This window comes from Syngnathus leptorhynchus, chromosome 5 (assembly GCF_054491065.1).
Source record: "Syngnathus leptorhynchus isolate UIUO chromosome 5, UIUO_Slep, whole genome shotgun sequence".
NCBI classification, from domain to species: domain Eukaryota; kingdom Metazoa; phylum Chordata; class Actinopteri; order Syngnathiformes; family Syngnathidae; genus Syngnathus; species Syngnathus leptorhynchus.
The window spans coordinates 4,696,656-4,716,306 of NC_141199.1; the positions used below are offsets into that span (position 1 = coordinate 4,696,656).

A 19,651-nucleotide genomic window follows, 5' to 3' on the forward strand; every position below is an offset into this window, starting at 1 on the left:
AGAGAGAGTAGGTGATAACGATGATGGAGGTGTGGACAGAGCGGTTGTGGGGGGGAGGCGTGTATGTTGATTTTGCTGCAGGAGGTCCTGTTGTGTGATTGGACCGTTCAAACCTGCAGTAAAACCTGTTTAGCTGGTTTACAAGCCTTTGGTTTTCCACAGGACCGGGGATTGGTTTTTTGAAACCCGTGATGCTCTGCAGTCCTTTCCACACTGTTGAGGGATCAGGATTGGCAGAGAGGTGTCTCTTCAGGCTCTCCCCTTGACACATCTTGGCTTTCCTGATCTTTCTGTTCAGTGTTCCTGGTCTGCTTGAACAGGTCCCGGTCACCACTCCTGAGGTTTGGTGTAAACCAAGGTTTGTCGTTGTTGTACATGCAGAAGGTCTTAGTCTGCACTCACAAATCCTCACAAAAACCGATGGATGATGTAACCGTATCAGTGAGTTCATGCAGGTCTGAAGTTGCAGCTTCAAAAACTCCCCAATCAGTGTAGTCAAAGCAGTCTTGGAGATCCTGCTTTTACTCCACTGTCCACTTCCTCACAGAAATTTTTAATTTCTGCTTGTACGCTGGGATCAGATAAACTAGAAAATGGTCCAAGAGTCCCCCTCCGTGAGTCGTCACCTTATCATGGTGGAGGGGTTTGCGTGACCCTATGATCCTAGGAGCCGTATTGTCTGGGGCTTCATGCCCCTGGTAGGGTCACCCATGGCAGAAGGGTCCTAGGTGAGGGGCCTGACAAAGCACGGCTCAGAAGACCCCTTATGATGAAAAAATATATGGATGTCGTTTTCCCTCTCCTGGACGCGGGTCACCGGGGCCCCTCTCTGGAGCCAGGCCTGGAGGTGGGGCTCGAAGGCGAGCGCCTGGTGACCGGGCTTTCGCTCATGGGGTCCGGTCGGGCATAGCCCGAAAAGAAAACGTGGGTCCCCCTTCCAATGGGCTCACCACCTATAGGAGGGGCCAAAGGGGTCGGGTGCATAGTGAGCTGGGCGGCGGCCAAAGGCGGGGACCTTGGCGGTCCGATCCCCGGCTGCAGAGGCTGGCTCTAGGGAAATGGAATGTCACCTCTCTGGCTGGAAAGGACAGCTTCGAGGAAATTCTGGTCCACCATCCGGCGTCTCAGGAGGGGGAAGCAGTGCACGGTCAACACTGTTTACAGTGGAGATGGTGTGCTGCTGACCTCGACTCGGGATGTCGTGAGTCGGTGGAGAGAATACTTCAAAGACCTCCTCAATTCCACCAACAGGCCTTCCATTGTGGAAGCAGAGCCTGAAGACTCTGAGGCGGACTCTCCAATCTCGGAGGTTGAAGTCACTGAGGTAGTTAAAAAACTCCTCGGTGGCAAGGCCCCGGGGGTGGATGAGATCCGCCCGGAGTTCTTAAAGGCTCTGGATGTGGGGCTGTCATGGCTGACACGCCTCTATAGCATTGCGTGGACATCGGGGACGGTGCCTCTGTATTGGCAGACTGGTGTGGTGGTTCCCCTCTTTAAGAAAGGGGACCGGAGGGTGTGTTCCAAATACACGGGAATCACACTTCTCAGCCTCCATGGTAAGGTCTATTCAGGGGTGCTGGAGAGGAGGATCCGTCAGGAGGTCGAGCCTCAGATTCAGGAGGAGCAGTGTGGCTTTCGTCCTGGCCGTGGAATTTCTAGGCGCAACTGAGGCGTTGAGGGGGTCCGGTTTGGGGACCTCAGCATCGCGTCACTGCTTTTTGCAGATGAGGTGGTGCTGTTGGCTTCTTCAGGCCGTGATCTCCAGCTCTCACTGGAGCGGTTCGCAGCCGAGTGTGAAGCGGTCGGGATGAGGGTCAGCACCTCCAAATCCGAGTCCATGGTCCTCGGTCGGAAGAGGGTGGAATGCCCTCTCCGGATCGGGAATTAGCTCCTGCCCCAAGTGGAGGAGTTCAAGTATCTTGGGGTCTTGTTCACGAGTGAGGGCAGGATGGAGCGCGAGATTGACAGGCGGATCGGTGCAGCGTTGAGCCAAATGGCAAAGCTCTCGATTTACCGGTCGATCTACGCTCCTACCCTCACCTATGGTCACGACCTATGGGTCGTGACCGAAAGAACGAGATCCAGGATACAAGCGGCCGAAATGAGTTTCCTCCGCAGGGTGTCCGGGCTCTCCCTTAGAGATAGGGTGAGAAGCTCGGTCATCTGGGAGAGACTCGGAGTAGAGCCCCTGCTCCTCCACGTTGAGAGGAGCCAGATGAGGTGGCTCGGGCATCTCATCAGGATGCCTCCTGGACGCCTCCCTGGGGAGGTGTTCCGGGCATGTCCCACCGGTAGGAGACCCCAGGGACGACTCAGGGCGCGCTGGAGAGACTATGTCTCTCGGCTGGCCTGGGAACACCTTGGGATCCCCCGGGATGAGCTGGATGAAGTGGCTGGGGAGAGGGAGGTCTGGGAGTCCCTCCTAAAGCTGCCGCCCCCGCTACCCGACCCCGGATAAGCGGAAGAAGATGGATGGATGGACGATGCCTAGTTTACATAAGTCATAATTTCAGAATATACAATAGCGAACTTACATTTGTCTTGAAAGCTATTTTGTGTCACACATCTCTAATGATTGAAGGAGTGTTCACATCATTGGTTGAGCACTTTAACATGCAAAATTTAAGATTAGCTGTTGCTGTGATACAATAAAATAAATCTGGTGTAATTAATAAACTGCGATCTTTAGAGAACCTAAGCTTTCGAACATTGCTTGATGGATCTTGAAAGATAAACATAAATACGGATTTTTGCAAAATTTTCCAAAATGACTGTGTATAACTATCAGCAGGTGAATACTTTGACGGTTAGTCACCCTAATAATGTTTGAGATTGTTCTGACACCAGCTCAGACTTTACAATTAATGACAGAGGCAAATGCAATATGCAGATTTATCTTAGTACACAGTACACACATAATACAAAATGAAAGTATTAACATTAAACATGGCAATTTTCGCAATGTATTGTACATTTAAAAAATTCAGGGTATGAAAATGTGTAGAAAGTGACATACATTTCTCTAAAGACATGCCTAGAAGAGTACAACTCTTAAAATCAGTAAATATGTTATGGGGGATGACTAAAAAAAAAAGTATATACAATAATTAATTATTTATATAAGTGTCATCAGTTGCAACAGGCATGGGTCAATGATGTTATTCCAGCAAAGATGACACCTTAATTTTTCAGACTTTCAAAAGCACACTATTTGTCTGATGTTTTGCCATGATATACTATGGGCCATTGAAAAACTACATGGTATATACAGAACAGGAAGCAATAGTTTAGGGTATGTATTAATACTCGGTTTAGTTAAATACTTATACATTGTTGTTTACACATAAGCAGAAATGATTTCTGAAGCAAACTATAACTTTATAAATGTGTTACCCCGCTGATGCACACACAAAACCGATTGATGTTCTGTCTTTGGACAAAATAATCCCATTGACTGCTGCAGGGATGTTGAACATGACTTCCATGCATGGCTGTAAAATGAGGTCTCTTAGAAAACTATTCACAGCAGTTGTCTTGAGAATTACAAAACTGAAAGAGAGACCACTTGACACGAGATTGCTGTAAAGTACACACTCTAGACACTAGTGCAGTTTGGAATCTCCCTTGTGCTCTCACGGGCATTTGCGACTCCCCCTGAGAAGACAGAGAATATAGAAAAAAATACAAGGAGAAGAAATTAGTTGGCACCTTTGCTGTATGTAGCTTATGTTGAGCAAATTTGTGTATGCCATCGACTTGATTAAAATGTAATTGATTCATGTGCTGTAGGTTTTGTATCAAATATTAATAAACTATGTTCGACCAATATTGATTGAAGACGGATAGCTTCGTATTTAATGTTTGATTATCTGTGAGGCACTGTGGATTCAATTTATTGTTCTATCTATCCATTGTTTTTCCAATTATCAATTCCATTTGACTTTAAGGTATTATTTAACCTATTGGGTGGAATAAGGGTTGAACCCAATAGATCTGACTCTATGGCTATGATTTTCATTTGTATATTTTCACTTAATAATAGCAAATTCTAGCTATTGTTTGATGCATTCTCAAAGCGATGCGCATGCGCAGAAGAGACGTCACTCATGATGTGGTGTTTACGGAGGTTAATATGGATGTGGATGTAGCAACTTGCATGTGTTTTTTTAAAATCAAAACATTAATTCAATCTAAAACCTCATTTTCCTTCTACTGCTCATTTTCCTCTCTGTTGTCAGCCATGTCTGATGTTATTCCCGCTCCTGACGTGCAGAATGGTGTTGCTTTTCAATTACATTACATTAGGTAATGTGACCTGTACTTTCAGACTGGGGTTTTGCAATAAATCAGATACGTATCCCATCTTGGACCACATATGAAAGTGACCCAAGTTGGATCTGAAAAAAATCTAAATTGAGCCATTGAAAAAAAAAAAATCTGCGACAGGTGCCGGGCAAAAAAAATCTAATTTGGTCACATTTGCCTATTGTCTGAATTTAGGCAATTACCATTTTGGTGCTCATAACTTACTTTTGACTCTTGCATCCAGTTCTTTCTCCGTGAGTTCTTTAGATGAGGGGAACTCATTCAGTGTTATTTTTGGTGTGTTGTCACCTTGGCCCACCGAGCTAATCATCTCTTGCTCCTTCTCCTGGTTCACCTCTGCATATATGTTTATCCAAGGTATTTTTCTAGAAATTTAGCGCAGAGTTAAATTACAAAACAAAGACAAAAAAACACTGGGCAAATATTTTCCTTTCGTATCAAGTCCAACATAAGAAAACATTTATCTTTTGAGGCATGGCATATTCATTAATAATAATGACTTTTTTTTTTTTACAGAAGGATAATGACTTTTGCGCAGTAAGTATAGCACAAAAGGCACTTGTGCTAAATGCATTACACTAAATTGTATGATGTACGATGATATTCTCCTCACATCCTGCACATACTACGATGAGGCTGTCTGTGATCTCAAGGTGGTGTACACATCTTTTTTCCTGACAAGACCATAAATTACGAGTCAAGACTGTGGTCATTTGTGACCATCAATAATGATTGATATGATAACATACACATTCTAGGTTTCTACATAATTCTCTTGTGGGGAAATGTACCTCTTGAATTTGTAGATGAGGAATACGGCAAGGCCAAGGAAAACCACTGATAGGAGCATTAGCAGAGCAGAGCTCCTATGGCGAGGGTCGGAGTCCACCAAGGGTGCTGTCGAAACGTGGAGTCATTTTACAATTGTATGTACAATGTTGTCCTTTTGTCTATGTATTATTGCAATTTAGAGGCAAATGTTTATAATTGCTATAGTTAAATTATGAGTGATAGCTAACTGTACACAGTTCTGTTGTAGAACTACATTGAGGAAAACATTTTCAAGTTTGATGTAGATATCCTAATCCTGTGATGACCAATCATGTGCTGTGGTTGACTGTTGTAGGCAAGTCAAAAAAAGGCAAAGCAGCTTGAGTTACATTATACTGTATAGCACATTTCACAATGTGTTCCCAAAATGTATTCTATAAATGCTCTAAAATACCTGAATCATCGGTAAGAGGGAAAATTGTTTTTAACCTGGATTTGTAAACTGCTTTAGTGAGCAAGATGTGAGACTGATGCAGCTGTCCTGTCCAACCCTGAGTCAAATGAACTGGCAGGTATTTATTGATGCTCAACAAAGTTGTCTGATTTGCACATGGAGTAAAATATTTGGATCATTAAAACAATTTATCTCCCTGGAGCCAGCTCTAAACTGAATCCAATTAATTTACAATGATCGTGCAAAACCACTACCGATGAGATGTATTTATTTTCTGTCTGCTACGTCTGATGGCACTGAGAACACATTTTTGGAGATATAACAAAGATAACAGGAAGCGAGTAGCCAGTTCGAGGAATACTTCTCGCAAAGTGTTTTCACTTCAACATTTGTCAGTAATAACAATAATTTTCAAAGTTTTTGTATTTACCGTATTTTACGGACTATAAGGCGCACCTAAAATCATAAAATTTTCTCAAAAGCCGACAGTGCACCTTATAGTCCGGTGCACCCTATATATGGATCAATTTATGAATTTGTTGATCCCAAATTTTCAGTACGTTTTAGTACAACTAGTAAATTACAAGGTCGCATCGCTTACCAGCATTACGGCAACCGTGGTCAGGGGGCATCACTGAATAGCTGTTGTACCCGTGAGGCAATTTCATGTCAAAATAGGCTGCCCTGTTAATGTTTCGAGTAAATTTACGGATCGATATGGAAGGGAAACATAGGTAAGCAGTACAAGGAGTTCGATCGAACTTTAGTCAGTTACGATAATTTTTTAAGCCCTCGTTTGAGAAACGCGATTGTTTACACTTTGCTGAGGCTCATGGGAGTCTGCGAGCTAAGGCTCATGGGAGTTTGCGGATGGCTAATGCTATAGTGATAGCTGCTATACGCACGAGGCTATTTCATGTCAAAATAGGCTGCTCTGTTAATGTTTTGAGTACATTTACGCATCGATACGGAAGGGAAATATAAGTAAGCAGTACCAAGGTGTTAGATCAAACTTTAGTTAGTTCTGATCCTTTTTTAAGCTCTCGTTTGAGAAACGCAATTGATTACACTTTGCTTAGGCTCATGGGAATCTGCGAGCTGAGGCTCATGGGAGTTTGCGGGTGGCTAATGATATAGTGATAGCTGCTATACGCACAATGCTATGTTATGTCAAAATAGGCTGCCCTGTTAATGTTTCGAGTACATTTATGGATCGATACGGAAGGGGAACATAGGTAAGCAGTACCAAGGTGTTAGATCGAACTTTAGTCAGTTCTGATCATTTTTTAAGCCCTCGTTTCAGAAACGCGATTGTTTATAAATAAACTTGACTTGACTTTACACTTTGCTGAGGCTCATAGGAGTCTGCGAGCTGAGGCTCATGGGAGTTTGCGGGTGGCTAATGCTATCGTGATAGCTGCTATACGCACGATGCTATTTCATGTCAAAACAGGCTGCTCTGTTAATGTTTCGAGTAAATTTACGGATCGATACCGAGGAAACATAGGTAAGCAGTACCAAGGTGTTAGATCAAACTTTAGTCACTTCTGATCATTTTTTAAGCCCTCGTTTGAAAAACGCGATTGTTTACACTTTGTTGAGGCTCATGGGAGTCTGCGAGCTGAGGCTCATGGGAGTTTGCGGGTGGCTAATGCTATAGTGATAGCTGCTATACGCACGATGCTATTTCATGTCAAAATAGGCTGCTCTGTTAATGTTTCAAGTACATTTACAGATCGATACGGAAGGGAAACATAGGTAAGCAGTACCAAGGTGTTAGATCAAACTTTAGTCAGTTCTGATCATCTTTTAAGCCCTCGTTTGAGAAACGCGATTGTTTACACTTTGCTAAGGCTCATGGGAGTTTGCGGGTGGCTAATGCTGTAGTGATAGCTGCTATACGCACGAGGCTATTTCATGTCAAAATCGGTTGCTCTGTTAATGTATCGAGTAAATTTACGGATCGATATGGAAGGGAAACATAGGTAAGCAGTACCAAGGTGTTAGATCGAACTATAGTCAGTTCTGATCATTTTATAGGATAGTTTGAGAAACGCGATTGTTTACAGAGGACCCATTGGTTATTGGCTAGTGGATGCATATCGCAACCCTAGTCAACCGCAGTTTGTTGCAGTACAGCTTCTATTTTATGCGCCTTATATATGGCCACAGTTTTAAAATGGGCCGTTCATTGAAGGTGCGCCTTATAATCCGGTGCACCTTTTGGTCCGGAAAATACCGTAATCATTAGTGTCATGATCTGTGATGACTTGCATACTCAACTTCCCCCGTACGCTGCTTCTGTATTGTGTCAGTGATTGTGTCTTGATCGGTGCTGTTGCATATAAATACAATGTTGCATTTTAATGAAAGCATTATATTATTACATGTACTCACTGTGTTGCGTGCTTATTTTGGGCTCTTTTTTTCCACATCCAGGCACCAAGCCAGGTTTTTTCGTCCCATGTTTTCATCTGACTGGTGGCATAATGTACACCAGTTCGAATGAGTAAGGGCATACAGCATTTGCAAAATCCATTGCGGCCAGTAATCTGTCAACTGAATGACCGCTAACCTAAACCCCTCCGATGCCCTTGCGCTCGTCAGTGTATGTGTTAGAGATAGAAGGTCCCTTTTCCATACATTTTCAAGCACAGTTAGCACTGCGTTGTAGCTGCTATCCTCAGTCAGGGCATTTGATTGTGCACACTGGCACTCCATCTCTGAATTTCCGGTCGGCACACTTAAGCAACACATTGAAATTCAGAAAGGCCGGGGTGAACCAGTGCGTGCTCCGTGCATATTTTTGAATGAATCAATGATTTCCAGGTTTGGTGTCACGCGACGTTATGTATGAACGAGAAAGAACGTGAAAGGCATTGGGGACGTATTTTTCTATAGACAACGGGACGGAAATGTCCATTATGGCGTGCCCCTGTGGTTGAATTGTTTAACTCTCAATCCAGAAATGTTATGTTAAGCAGAACACCAGGTTTTTACTGTTGCTTACACATACTACAGTGCATTCTTCCTTAAGGTTGGCTTCAGTTTTAATATACGTAGCTCATATTGCATGAACATTAAGCATTCTGTATTCTTCATAACCTTTTCTTTTCTTGGATTTATGGTTGACCTACCTAGGTCAAATGAACAGTAGCTTAATAAATCTTGGTGTCAGGTTTTACATATCAACAGTCATGGGCATTCCGTCCCCGGAACGGAACAGTCTGTCCACTCGTCCTGGATGAACACCGATTTTGCGACCCCGAGGACAAGGAGAGAAAAGGAAGTGTTTTTTTTCTATCCCTATAATTGTCCCGAACCAGGTCGAGTAGCGACTGTAAGAAACACACCCAGCCATGGTGTAATCTGCCAATACTGAGCAAACATGAGATATTATGACGCACCGCTTGTCTCGTGTGTGTTTACGGTGTTTATACGGAGGGAGAATAATTTCCCTTTTCTTCAAGAAGACAAGGAGGAGCACTCCTCAAAAAACTTTTCCACATTACCAGTCACTCTGGTTACTGACGGTGGTGGTGTTGGCAGCTAAATGCTATCTTGGTGTTACGGTAGTTTGCTTGGGCCCACCTACGTCTTATGTAAATTCAAAGGTGTCAACCCTCTTTACCCATTGGTGGAATGCATCTTAACTCATTACTCATCTGCGGTCGGCATCGACATTTTTTGGTGACGACTTGATTATTTTTTTTTTCCCTAAAAACTGGGTCTGCTTGAAACTTGAAGGCTAAGACTTGAAACTTGCTTGCTTGTGACTTACCCCAAACTCTTGTGGATACACAGATTTATTGTACCTTTTGCCATTCGATAGAAATGCTTTTAATTATTCAGCCTATCATAATATGCATTTGGCATAGACAACCAAAGATACATTTCTGATGAGTAATAATTAAAAAAAATACTAAGATAACAACAAAAAGTCTTTATTAATAATTCTGTGAAAATCCTTCATGTATTTGTTTTTACACTTTGAGTTTTGCTCGGTAAAAAGTGAATTGAACCAGACCGAACACCGTCATCACAAAACGGCGGATCAAACTGAACAGTGGATTTAGTGAATCTCAAAAACCTGGTGTGCAAGAAAAAGTAAAGTCCTTTTTTTAAAATCACCATCAGAAATACATTTAGGTCAGCAGAACGCCATCTGCAGAAAATGTTGACCAATATTTTGCTCTGTTAATAATGACAAAATAAATTGAAAAAATTTTCAGAATTTTCAGGCAGTCATTTCAGAGCCATTGTTTAAAGAAACTTTCCTGCCCTGTGTAATTTCAAAGGGCATCTCTTCATCAGCAACAAATTATATGTAATTGTTTGTATTGATTTACATTGCTGATAAAACGACGGTCTGATGATGACAGAAACGAAGCAAAAAGAAATACATTAAGATGCTATAAATTAAATGAATTAAAAATCGAAAGGTACAATAACATCTCTTACCCAGTGTTAGCTGCGTGTTGTATACAATCACCCTCACACCAGGCTTCAGCTCAAACTCCACCAGATTCTGGTTCAGTGCACTTACAATTATGCTTGAAACCTGTTTAGAAGATGCAGCATGCTTTTTATTATTAAAACTATATGATTCAATTTACAAAGTAACTTGGTATCAAATATATTTGTGACTCATACTTGTTCTAGTTCCTCCTCACTCTTCTTCTTGTCATGTGACTGGTTCTTGTGTGGTAACAGGAAAAGCTCAGCAGCAGTTGGAACTCCAGGGTACACAGCTACTAAAAACTGCTCTTCTGGGAACTCAGCCACCTGTGGCGCAATAAGAAAACAAAATGCAGACTGCAAATAGTCTTTGAAGGGACATGCATTCTAGGAAGCGTGTGTAACGCATATAACGGGTCGGCAACCCGCGGCTCCAGAGCCACATGCAGCTCTTCAGCACGCCCCTAGTGGCTCCCTGGAATTTTTGCAAAAATGCGTGAAAATGGAAAAATATGTTGTTGTTTTGTTGTTGTTTTTTTAAACATGGTTTTTATATGGTAATCATGACAACCATTCTCATGCTGTAAAAATGTATGTAGTTGTAAACATATTAAAAATACCAAATTTAAGAATGGCGTCAAATAGCAAAATTGCGTCATAGTCTACAACACAGCACATTGTAAACAAACAGGTGTGTGAGTGATTGGCCATGGATTCAAAAGGCAAAAAGAGAAAGATTGCTGAGAACAGAGGCTTTAAGAAAGAATGGACTGAAGTATTTGCTGAAGCATTGCCTGCATGTTTGATTTGCAATGAGAAGTTGTCAAATAACAAGAAGAGGAATTTGGAGCGACATTTTCAGATAAACTGAGAGTAAACGTGCAATTGCAGTGCTGGTGGAGAAATTTGAGGACCGAAAAAACATTTCCAAAAAGTGGATTGCATCTCCAAACTACTACTGCTGCAAGTTTTGTCGCAGCCAGGGAGATAATAAAGGGTGGAAAACCATTCACCGATGGCGAGTACATGAAGGGATTCATTCATTAAAATATCAGAGTGTCTATTTTCGGACTTCAAAAACAAAACCGAAATCATTCAGAAAACGAAAGAAATGCCTCTCCGCACAAACAATATCACCGATCACCAGATCAAGGACATCAATTCCGATATCGAACAGACAGCTCTGCTATGCAGGTACGTGAACTCTAATGGGCCGCAAGAAGAAATGATCGAATTACTACCACTATTATTATTATAATTTTTTAATTATTTTATTACCGTAATTTTCGGACTATAAGTCGCGGTTTTTTTTTCATAGTTTGGGTGGGGGGACGACTTCTACTCAGGAGCGACTTATATGTGATTTTTTTCAAAATTAAAAAATCCGCGATGTGGTGAAACCGTGATAAACGAACCGCGATGTAGCAAGGGATTACTGTAATTTGAACTGCAAGTGACGTCAGCAGCGCGGCGGTTGTTTGAATAAAGACAAAGGACTCGATCATGGGATGACGAAGATGATGAAGGGCCTCATGTTTGAAGGATTTAATGATTTGGAGTGACACAAGGTTTGAAAAACGTATTTATGTTATAGTTATTTGATATATTTTATTTCGTGTAGCGACTTGTATATGTTTTTATCGTTACAGTTCAGTAGTTGTTGGCTCGTTGAAGTCTTGTTTTGTTAAATAAAGAATCGTTTACCAAACCCACGTCTTTCCTGGTACTTTGTTAATGTTACAGAATAGTTATATACTAGATCTGTGCGGCGCGCGAGCGGCGTTGTTGATAAAAAGGACGAGGAATTCGATCGATGGATTTAATGATTAGGAGTGACGCAGATGGTTTGATAATATTGTTTTTATATGATATATTTTATATATACTTTATATATCATTATATGGGTATGTGGAATAATTAGAAATGCAACTTACAACGGGTCCGACGTCAGCGGCGCATACGCGGCATTGTTTACATAAAGGACGATCGATGGATTTAATGAATTGGAGTGACACACATGGTTTGATAAACGTGTTATTTATGTAATACTTATTTGAATAACTGAATGTTACGTCAGGTCCGTTCTCAGCTCCTCGTTTGTGTATATGTCACATTAGCATACCGTATCGTTTAGCCTGTTTTTGCTGGTTCATGTCTGTTCTTGGTGTTGGATTTTGACAATTAAGTTTCCCCCAAAAGGGAGACTTATACTCCGGTGCGACTAATATATGTTTAAATTCACTTTATTGTGCATTTTATGGCCGGTGCGACTTATACTCCGAAGCGATTTATAGTCCGAAAATTACGGTAGTAAGCATACAGTTTATGTATTGACAGTCTATATTGCCATATAAAAGGCTTTTAGAGTTTTGCGGCTCCAGACAGGTATGATTTTTATTTTATTTGGGCCAATATGGCTCTTTGAACATTTTGGATTCCCAACCCATGGTATATAATAAAAAAAAATAATTCTCGTCTTTTCTTAATGTCTGTCAAATCCAATTGAAATTTCTTTAAAATGAACATGGAACAGCAGCAATTAATCCCTTATTAAACTGTATTTGTTTTTTTTTGCTTAAAAAAAATTGACAATGCAGCAATGGCAAAGGCATAGCACTAAGGGGGAATCAGATTTGAGCATTAGAAGCGGAAGTCTGAACCTCGCTTTAGTCATTACCGTGCGCATTGTCCTATTTTCTCCTTACCACTGTAAGTAAGTGAGCGAATCAGAAGGGACCTATTCTAAAAGACGCACTTATGCCCAAGAGCCACAATCTGCATAAAGCCTGCCTTGTTTCCCTACTAAAGGGCATCTGTTTTATGTATGTAACCTTAAGCGAGGTCTCAAGTTGTGAGGGCCCCAAAATTTTGATAACGCTCTCAATCTTTATCCTATTTTCAAAAGGTTGGTATCATTGAAAAACTTGTGAAACACCAAAACTCACATGTGATACTAATGATTTTATATCAATTCCAAAGTTAAATTAGAGAATGTGGCACTCTAAACAAACATACATAGTAAAAACAAATTAAGTGCTGAAAATAAATATAATACAAGTTGTTAAAATGCACGTAAGTAAAAAATAAAGCACAGCGAAGAGGAATTTGACAATCAGTTGATATTTTGCATGTACATACGTACGTCTGTCTGTATGTATGTACGTTCGTAGATATTACACACTAACTAACCCTAACCCAAACCAGCACAAACGAACGGTACCATTTTGGGTCCATTTGGAAGTAAATGGGGGGCTGAGTGACGTTATCGCTATAAATTAAATGTGTAATATCTATGAAACGTAGCAGCACAAACCAGCACAAACAAAGCACAAAGGAACGGTACCATTTTGGGTCCATTTGGAAATAAATGGGGGGCTGCGTAACGTCATCGCTATAAATCAAATGTGTAATATCTATGAAACCCCCCTACGTGAGTCGTCATCTTACCGTGGTGAAAGGGTTTGTGAGTCCCAATGATCCTAGGAGCCATGTTGTCTGGGGCTTCATGCCCCTGGTAGGGTCACCCATGGCAAAAGGGTCCTAGGTGAGGGGCCAGACAAAGCACGGCTCAAAAAGCCCCTCATGATTAAAAAGATATATGGACACAGATTTCCCTCGCTCAGATGCGGGTCACCGAGGCCCCTCTTTGGAGCTAGGCTTGGAGGTGGGGCCTTCGCCCATGGGGCCTGGCCGGGCACAGCCCATAAAGAAAACGTGGGTCCCCCTTTCCATGGGCTCACCACCAGTGGGAGGGGCCAAAGGGGGCGGGTGCATTGTGAGCTGGGCGGCGGCCAAAGGCAGGGACCTTGGTGGTCCGATTCCTGGCTGCAGAAGCTGGCTCTTGGGACATGGAATGTCACCTCTCTGGGTGGAAAGGAGCAAAGTTGAGAAAGTTGCAACTAGACATAGTTGGACTTGCCTCATCACACAGTTTGGGTTCCGGTAAAAGCCCTCTTGAGAGGGGCTGGACTCTCTTCCACTCTGGAGTTGCCCACGGTGAGAGGCGTCGAGCAGGTGTGGGCATACTTATTGCCCCCCAGCTGCACATTGGGGTTCACCCCGGTGAACGAGAGGGTATCCTCCCTCCGCCTTCGGGTGGGGGGACATGTTCTGACTGTTGTTTGTGTCTGTGCACCAAATGGCAGCTCAGAGTACCCGCCCTTTTCAGGGTCCCTGGAAGAAGGGCTGGAGAGCGCTCCTTCTGGGGACTCCATTGTTCTACTGGGTGACTTCAATGCTCACGTGGGCAATGACAGTGAGACCTGGAAAAACGTGATTGGGAGGAACGCCCCCCCTCCCCCTGATCTGAACCCGAGCGGTGTTCTATTGTTGGACTTCTGTGCTCGACACAAATTGTCAATAATGAATGTTCAAGCATAAGGGTGCCCATGTGTGCACTTGGCACCAGGACATCCTAGGCCGCAGTTTGATGATGGACTTTGTAGTCGTGTCATCAGATTTGCAGCCGCATGTTTTGGACACTCGGGTGAAGAGAGGGGCAAAACTGTCAAGTGATCACCACCTGGTGGCGGGTTGGCTCCGATGATGGGGGAAGATGCCTGTCCATCCAAACGTACTGTGAGAGTCTGCTGGGAACGTCTGGCAGAATCCCCTGTCAGGAAGAGCTTCAACTCCCACCTCCGGCAGAGCTTTTCCCACGTCCCGGGGGAGGCGGGGGACATTGTCCGAGTGGACCTTGTTCCGCGCCTCCATTGTTGAGGCAGCCGACCGGAGCTGTGGCCGTAAGGTTGTTGGTGCCTGTCGTGGCGGCAATCCCCGAACCCGCTGGTGGACACCAGCGGTAAGGGATGCCGTCAAGCTGAAGAAGGAGTCCTATAGGGCCTTTTTGGCCTGCGGGACTCCGGAGGCAGCTGACAGGTACCGGATGGCCAAGCGGAACGCGGCTTCGGCGGTTGCTGAGGCAAAAACTCGGGCGTGGGAGGAGTTTGGCGAGGCCATGGAGAATGACTTCCGGATGGCTTCGAGGAAATTCTGGTCCACCATCCGGCATCTCAGGAGGGGGAAGCAGTGCACGGTCAACACTGTTTACAGTGGAGATGGTGTGCTGCTGACCTCGACTCGGGATGTCGTGAGTCGGTGGGGGGAATACTTTGAAGACCTCCTCAATTCCACCGACACGCCTTCCTTTGTGGAAGCAGGGCCTGGGGACTCTGAGGCGGACTCTCCAATCTCGGAGGTCGAAGTCACTGAGGTAGTTAAAAAACTCCTTGGTGGCAAGGCCCCGGGGGTGGATGAGATCCGCCCGGAGTTCTTAAAGGCTCTGGATGTTTGTGGGGCTGTCTTGGCTGACACGCCTCTACAGCATTGCGTGGACATCGGGGACGGTGCCTCTGGATTGGCAGACTAGGGTGGTGGTTCCCCTCTTTAAGAAGGGGGACCGGAGGGTGTGTTCCAATTACAGGGGAATCACACTCCTCAGCCTCCCTGGTAAGGTATATTCAGGGGTGCTGGAGAGGAGGATCCGTCGGGAGGTCGAACCTCGGATTCAGGAGGAGCAGTGTGGCTTTCGTCCTGGCCGTGGAACAGTGGACCAGCTCTACACCCTCGGCAGGATCCTCGAGGGGGCATGGGAGTTCGCCCAACCAGTCCACATGTGCTTTGTGGATTTGGAGAAGATTTCGACCGTGTCCCTCGGGAGGTTCTCTGGAGGGTGATTCGGGAGTACGGGGCGCCCTTGTATCACCGATGCCAGAGTTTGGTCTGCATTTCCGGCAGTAAGTCGGATTCGTTCCCAGTGAGGGTTGGACTCCGCCAAGGCTGCCCTTTGTCACCGATTCTGTTCATAATTTTTATGGACAGAATTTCTAGGCACAGCCAAGGCGTTGAGGGGATCCGGTTTGGGGACCTCTGCATCGCGTCACTGCTTTTTGCAGATGACGTGGTGCTGTTGGCTTCTTCAGTCCGTGATCTCCAGCTCTCACTGGAGCGGTTCGCAGCAGAGTGTGAAGCGGTGGGGATGAGGGTCAGCACCTCCAAATCCGAGTCCATAGTCCTCGGTCGGAAAAGGGTGGAATGCCCTCTCCGGAGCGGGGATGAGATCCTGCCCCAAGTGGAGGAGTTCAAGTATCTTGTGGTCTTGTTCACGATTGAGGGCAGGATGGAGCGTGAGATCGACAGGCGGATCGGTGCAGCGTCGGCAGTAATGCGGACTCTGTACAGGTCCGTCGTGGTGAAGAGAGAGCTGAGCCAAATGGCAAAGCTCTCGATTTACCGGTCGATCTACGCTCCTACCCTCACCTATGGTCACGAGCTATGGATCGTGACCGAAAGAACGAGGTCCAGGATACAAGCGGCTGAAATGAGTTTCCTCCGCAGGGTGTCCGGGCTCTCCCTTAGAGATAGGGTGAGAAGCTCGGTCATCCGGGAGAGACTCGGAGTAGAGCCGCTGCTCCGCCACGTTGAGAGGAGCCAGATGAGGTGGCTCGGGCATTTCATCAGGATGCCTCCTGGACGCCTCCCTGGGGAGGTGTTCCGGGCATGTCCCACCGGTAGGAGACCCCGGGGACGACCCAGGACGCGCTGGAGAGACTACGTCTCTCGGCTGGCCTGGGAACGCCTTGGGATCCCCCGGGATGAGCTGGAGGAAGTGGCTGGGGAGAGGGAGGTCTGGGAGTCCCTCCTAAAGCTGCTGCCCCCACGACCCGACCCCGGATAAGCGGAAGAAGATGAAGGAGGTGAAGGTGAAGAAAAAAGGCACGGGTTATAGTCTGAAATTTACGGTATGTATGTACGTACTTATGTATGTATGTATGTATGCTCTTCATCCTGCTGACGCATGACTGCACCGCAACCTACAGCAGCAACCGCGTGCTGAAATATGCAGACGACACGACTGTGGTGGATCTTATCACCGGGGGAGACGAGACCCAATACAGGTCGGAGGTCGACCATCTGGCCACGTGGTGCAGGGACAACAACCTCCTGCTGAACGTCAGCAAGACCAAGGAGCTTGTTGTTGACTTCCGGAAGGGTCACACCCAACACCTGCCGCTGACCATCGGCGGTGCTGTGGTGGAGAGAGTGAGCAGCACCAGATTCCTGGGGGTGCACATCAGTGAGGACCTCTCCTGGACCACCAACGCTGCGTCGCTGGTGAAGGAAGCTCAGCGCCGCTTGTACTTTCTGCGGAAACACAGGCGAGCAAGTGCTCCTCCTGCTATCATGACCATATTCTACCGTGGCACCATTGAGAGCGTTAGTTGTATCGCTGTGTGGGGTGGTGGCTGCACTGAATACAACATGAAGGCTCTGCAGCGCATAGTGAACACTGCTAGTAAGATCGTTGGGGCTCTGCTCCCCTCCCTGAAGGACATTTACGCCTCCCGTGTCACCCGCAAGGCGACCGTGATTGTTTGATCTACTGCCCTCTGGGAAGAGGTACAGATTCCTGCGCTCCCACACCACCAGCTTCGTACTCCAAGCTGTTAGGATCCTGAATTCTCTCCCCCCTCCTCCCTCGGCTGTGTGACGTCCTGTTCTTTTGCGCTTTATTCTGACTGTCTGCTGTATGCATGCTTGCTCCATTTTGCTCGTCTTATTTATCTATTTATTTATTCATTGTTTATTTATTTGGGTTATTTGCTTATTACTTATTCATCGCTCTTGGTTCGATCTCTTTGTGTGCCTGGCATGTGGAGAAATTGACAATTAAGCGAACTTTGACTTTTTTTTTTACTTTTGTCTATTTGTTTTTACTCTTTGTGCTATTTGCTTGTATGTGTTGTGTAATGTGTCTAGTCAATGTGGGACGATGGGAAACGTAATTTCGAGCTCTTTGTGTGTCTTAACGTGAAGAAATTGAATATAAAGCTGACTTTGACTTTGATAGTTGATCACTTCACATGTTATATTCACTTCAAACCACATGAGGGCGCACTATGGCTCTGGAAACTCCTGGGAGTTGAAGATCAGGGGATGTTTGAGAATATTTGTCAATTTTCGCATGTCCTGAGTGTTGTTTGTCACCTAAATGTTGAACAGAGGCTGAGATGAACCGAAGTCAAATTCCTTGTTTAGCATGCTCAGACATGGCCAACAAAAATTCTTGAATCTTGAATAATTGGAGCCTCACTGACAATGAGTTCCATTCACTGACTTCCGGAGTCAGGAGATTGAATGATTTGGAGTGATACAGATGGTTTGATAAACTTATTTATGTTACAGTTATTTGACATATAGTTTATTTAGAGTAGGAACGTGTATGTTGTTAGACTTCAGTAGTTTACGATTGTCTAGCGAGGCTGTGAAGGCAGCGGGGGGTGCTTGATTAGAGCACACACATGTTGAGCTCTTCTTTTGTGAAATAAAGAGCTGGTTACCAAACCCACGTCTGGTACTTTGGTAACGCTACAATAAAGTATACGTAGATCTGTGGAATAGTTGGAGCCGCAAGTGACGACAAGGCTGATGACGAGTCTGACGACGAGGCTGACGTCAGCGGCGTACGTAGGTCCGGAGTCAACAGCTTTTTTATTTTTTTTATGTTTTTATTGACAGAGGATGAATATTCCGATTTGGAGTGACACGGATGGTTCGTTAAAATTTTTGTTTATGTTACATTTATTTGCTCTAGCTAGTCTGACGTCAGCGTTGTTTTTTTTTAAGTGACAAGACGAAGATTCCAATGGAATTAATGATTTGGAGTGACATGGATGGTTCGATAATTTTTTTGTTTATATTACATTTATTTGATATATCAGAGTCAAAGTCCGCTTCATTGTCAATTTCTTCACGTTAAGACACACAAAGAGATCGAAATTACGTTTCCCACCGTCCCACGGTGACTAGACACAGTACACATCACTGACAATCAAATAGCACAAAGAGTAAAAACGAACAGACAAGAGCAATGAATAAGTAATAAGCAAATAACCCAGATAAATAAACATAAGATAAATAAATAGACAAATAAGAGCAGCAAAATGGAGCAAGTGTGCTATTAGCAGACAGCCAGACCATAGCGCCAAAGAACAGGACGTTATGCAGGCGAGGGTGGAGGGGGGAGGGAATTCAGGATCCTGACAGCTTGGAGTATGAAGCTGTTTTTGAGTCTATCTAGTTATCTAGTCTGACGTCAGCGGCGCACCTTGTTCCGGAAACTAAAACTTTTTTTTTTTTTTTTTTTAAGGGACACAAGACTAAGATTCCATTCCGATGGATTTAATGATTTGGAGTGACGATGGATGGTTCTATAAAATAGTTGTTTACATTATTGTTATTTGATGTATCCCGTAATTTTCTGACTATAAGTCGCTCCGGAATATAAATTGCACCAGCCATAAAATGCACAATAAAGTGAAAAGAAACATATATAAGTCGCACCGGAGTATAAGTCACACTTTTGGGGCTAATTTATTTGTCAAAGAACCAGCAACAACAGGCTAAACGATATTGGTATTGGATTTTGACAAATAAATTTGCCCCAAAAGTGCGACTTATACTCCGGTGCGACTTATATATATATATTTTTTTCACTTTATTGAGGATTTTATGGTGGGTGCGACTTATACTCCGGAGCGACCTATAGTCCGAAAATTACGGTACATCTGAAGATTTTGAAAAAGCCTTTGAAAGACTATGAATCTCACACAGGCTCACATTTCGTTTTTCGCCTCAGTCTAG

The 19,651-nt window shown here is 44.3% G+C and overlaps 1 protein-coding gene across 1 annotated transcript in view; it reads right to left on the reverse strand.

Moving 5' to 3' along the window:
* Nucleotides 1–2,891: 2,891 nt before the first annotated feature.
* Nucleotides 2,892–19,651, reverse strand: part of sorcs3a (sortilin related VPS10 domain containing receptor 3a) — a 249,537-nt gene continuing 232,777 nt past the window's right edge. The window contains exons 23-27 of the mRNA XM_085911312.1: nt 10,205–10,336; nt 10,013–10,112; nt 5,118–5,223; nt 4,531–4,691; nt 2,892–3,654 (exon numbers count right to left, since the gene is read on the reverse strand). Coding sequence (XP_085767438.1) covers nt 3,596–3,654; nt 4,531–4,691; nt 5,118–5,223; nt 10,013–10,112; nt 10,205–10,336 — 558 coding nt within the window. The 3' untranslated portion in view covers nt 2,892–3,595. The remainder of the gene's footprint in view (nt 3,655–4,530; nt 4,692–5,117; nt 5,224–10,012; nt 10,113–10,204; nt 10,337–19,651) is intronic.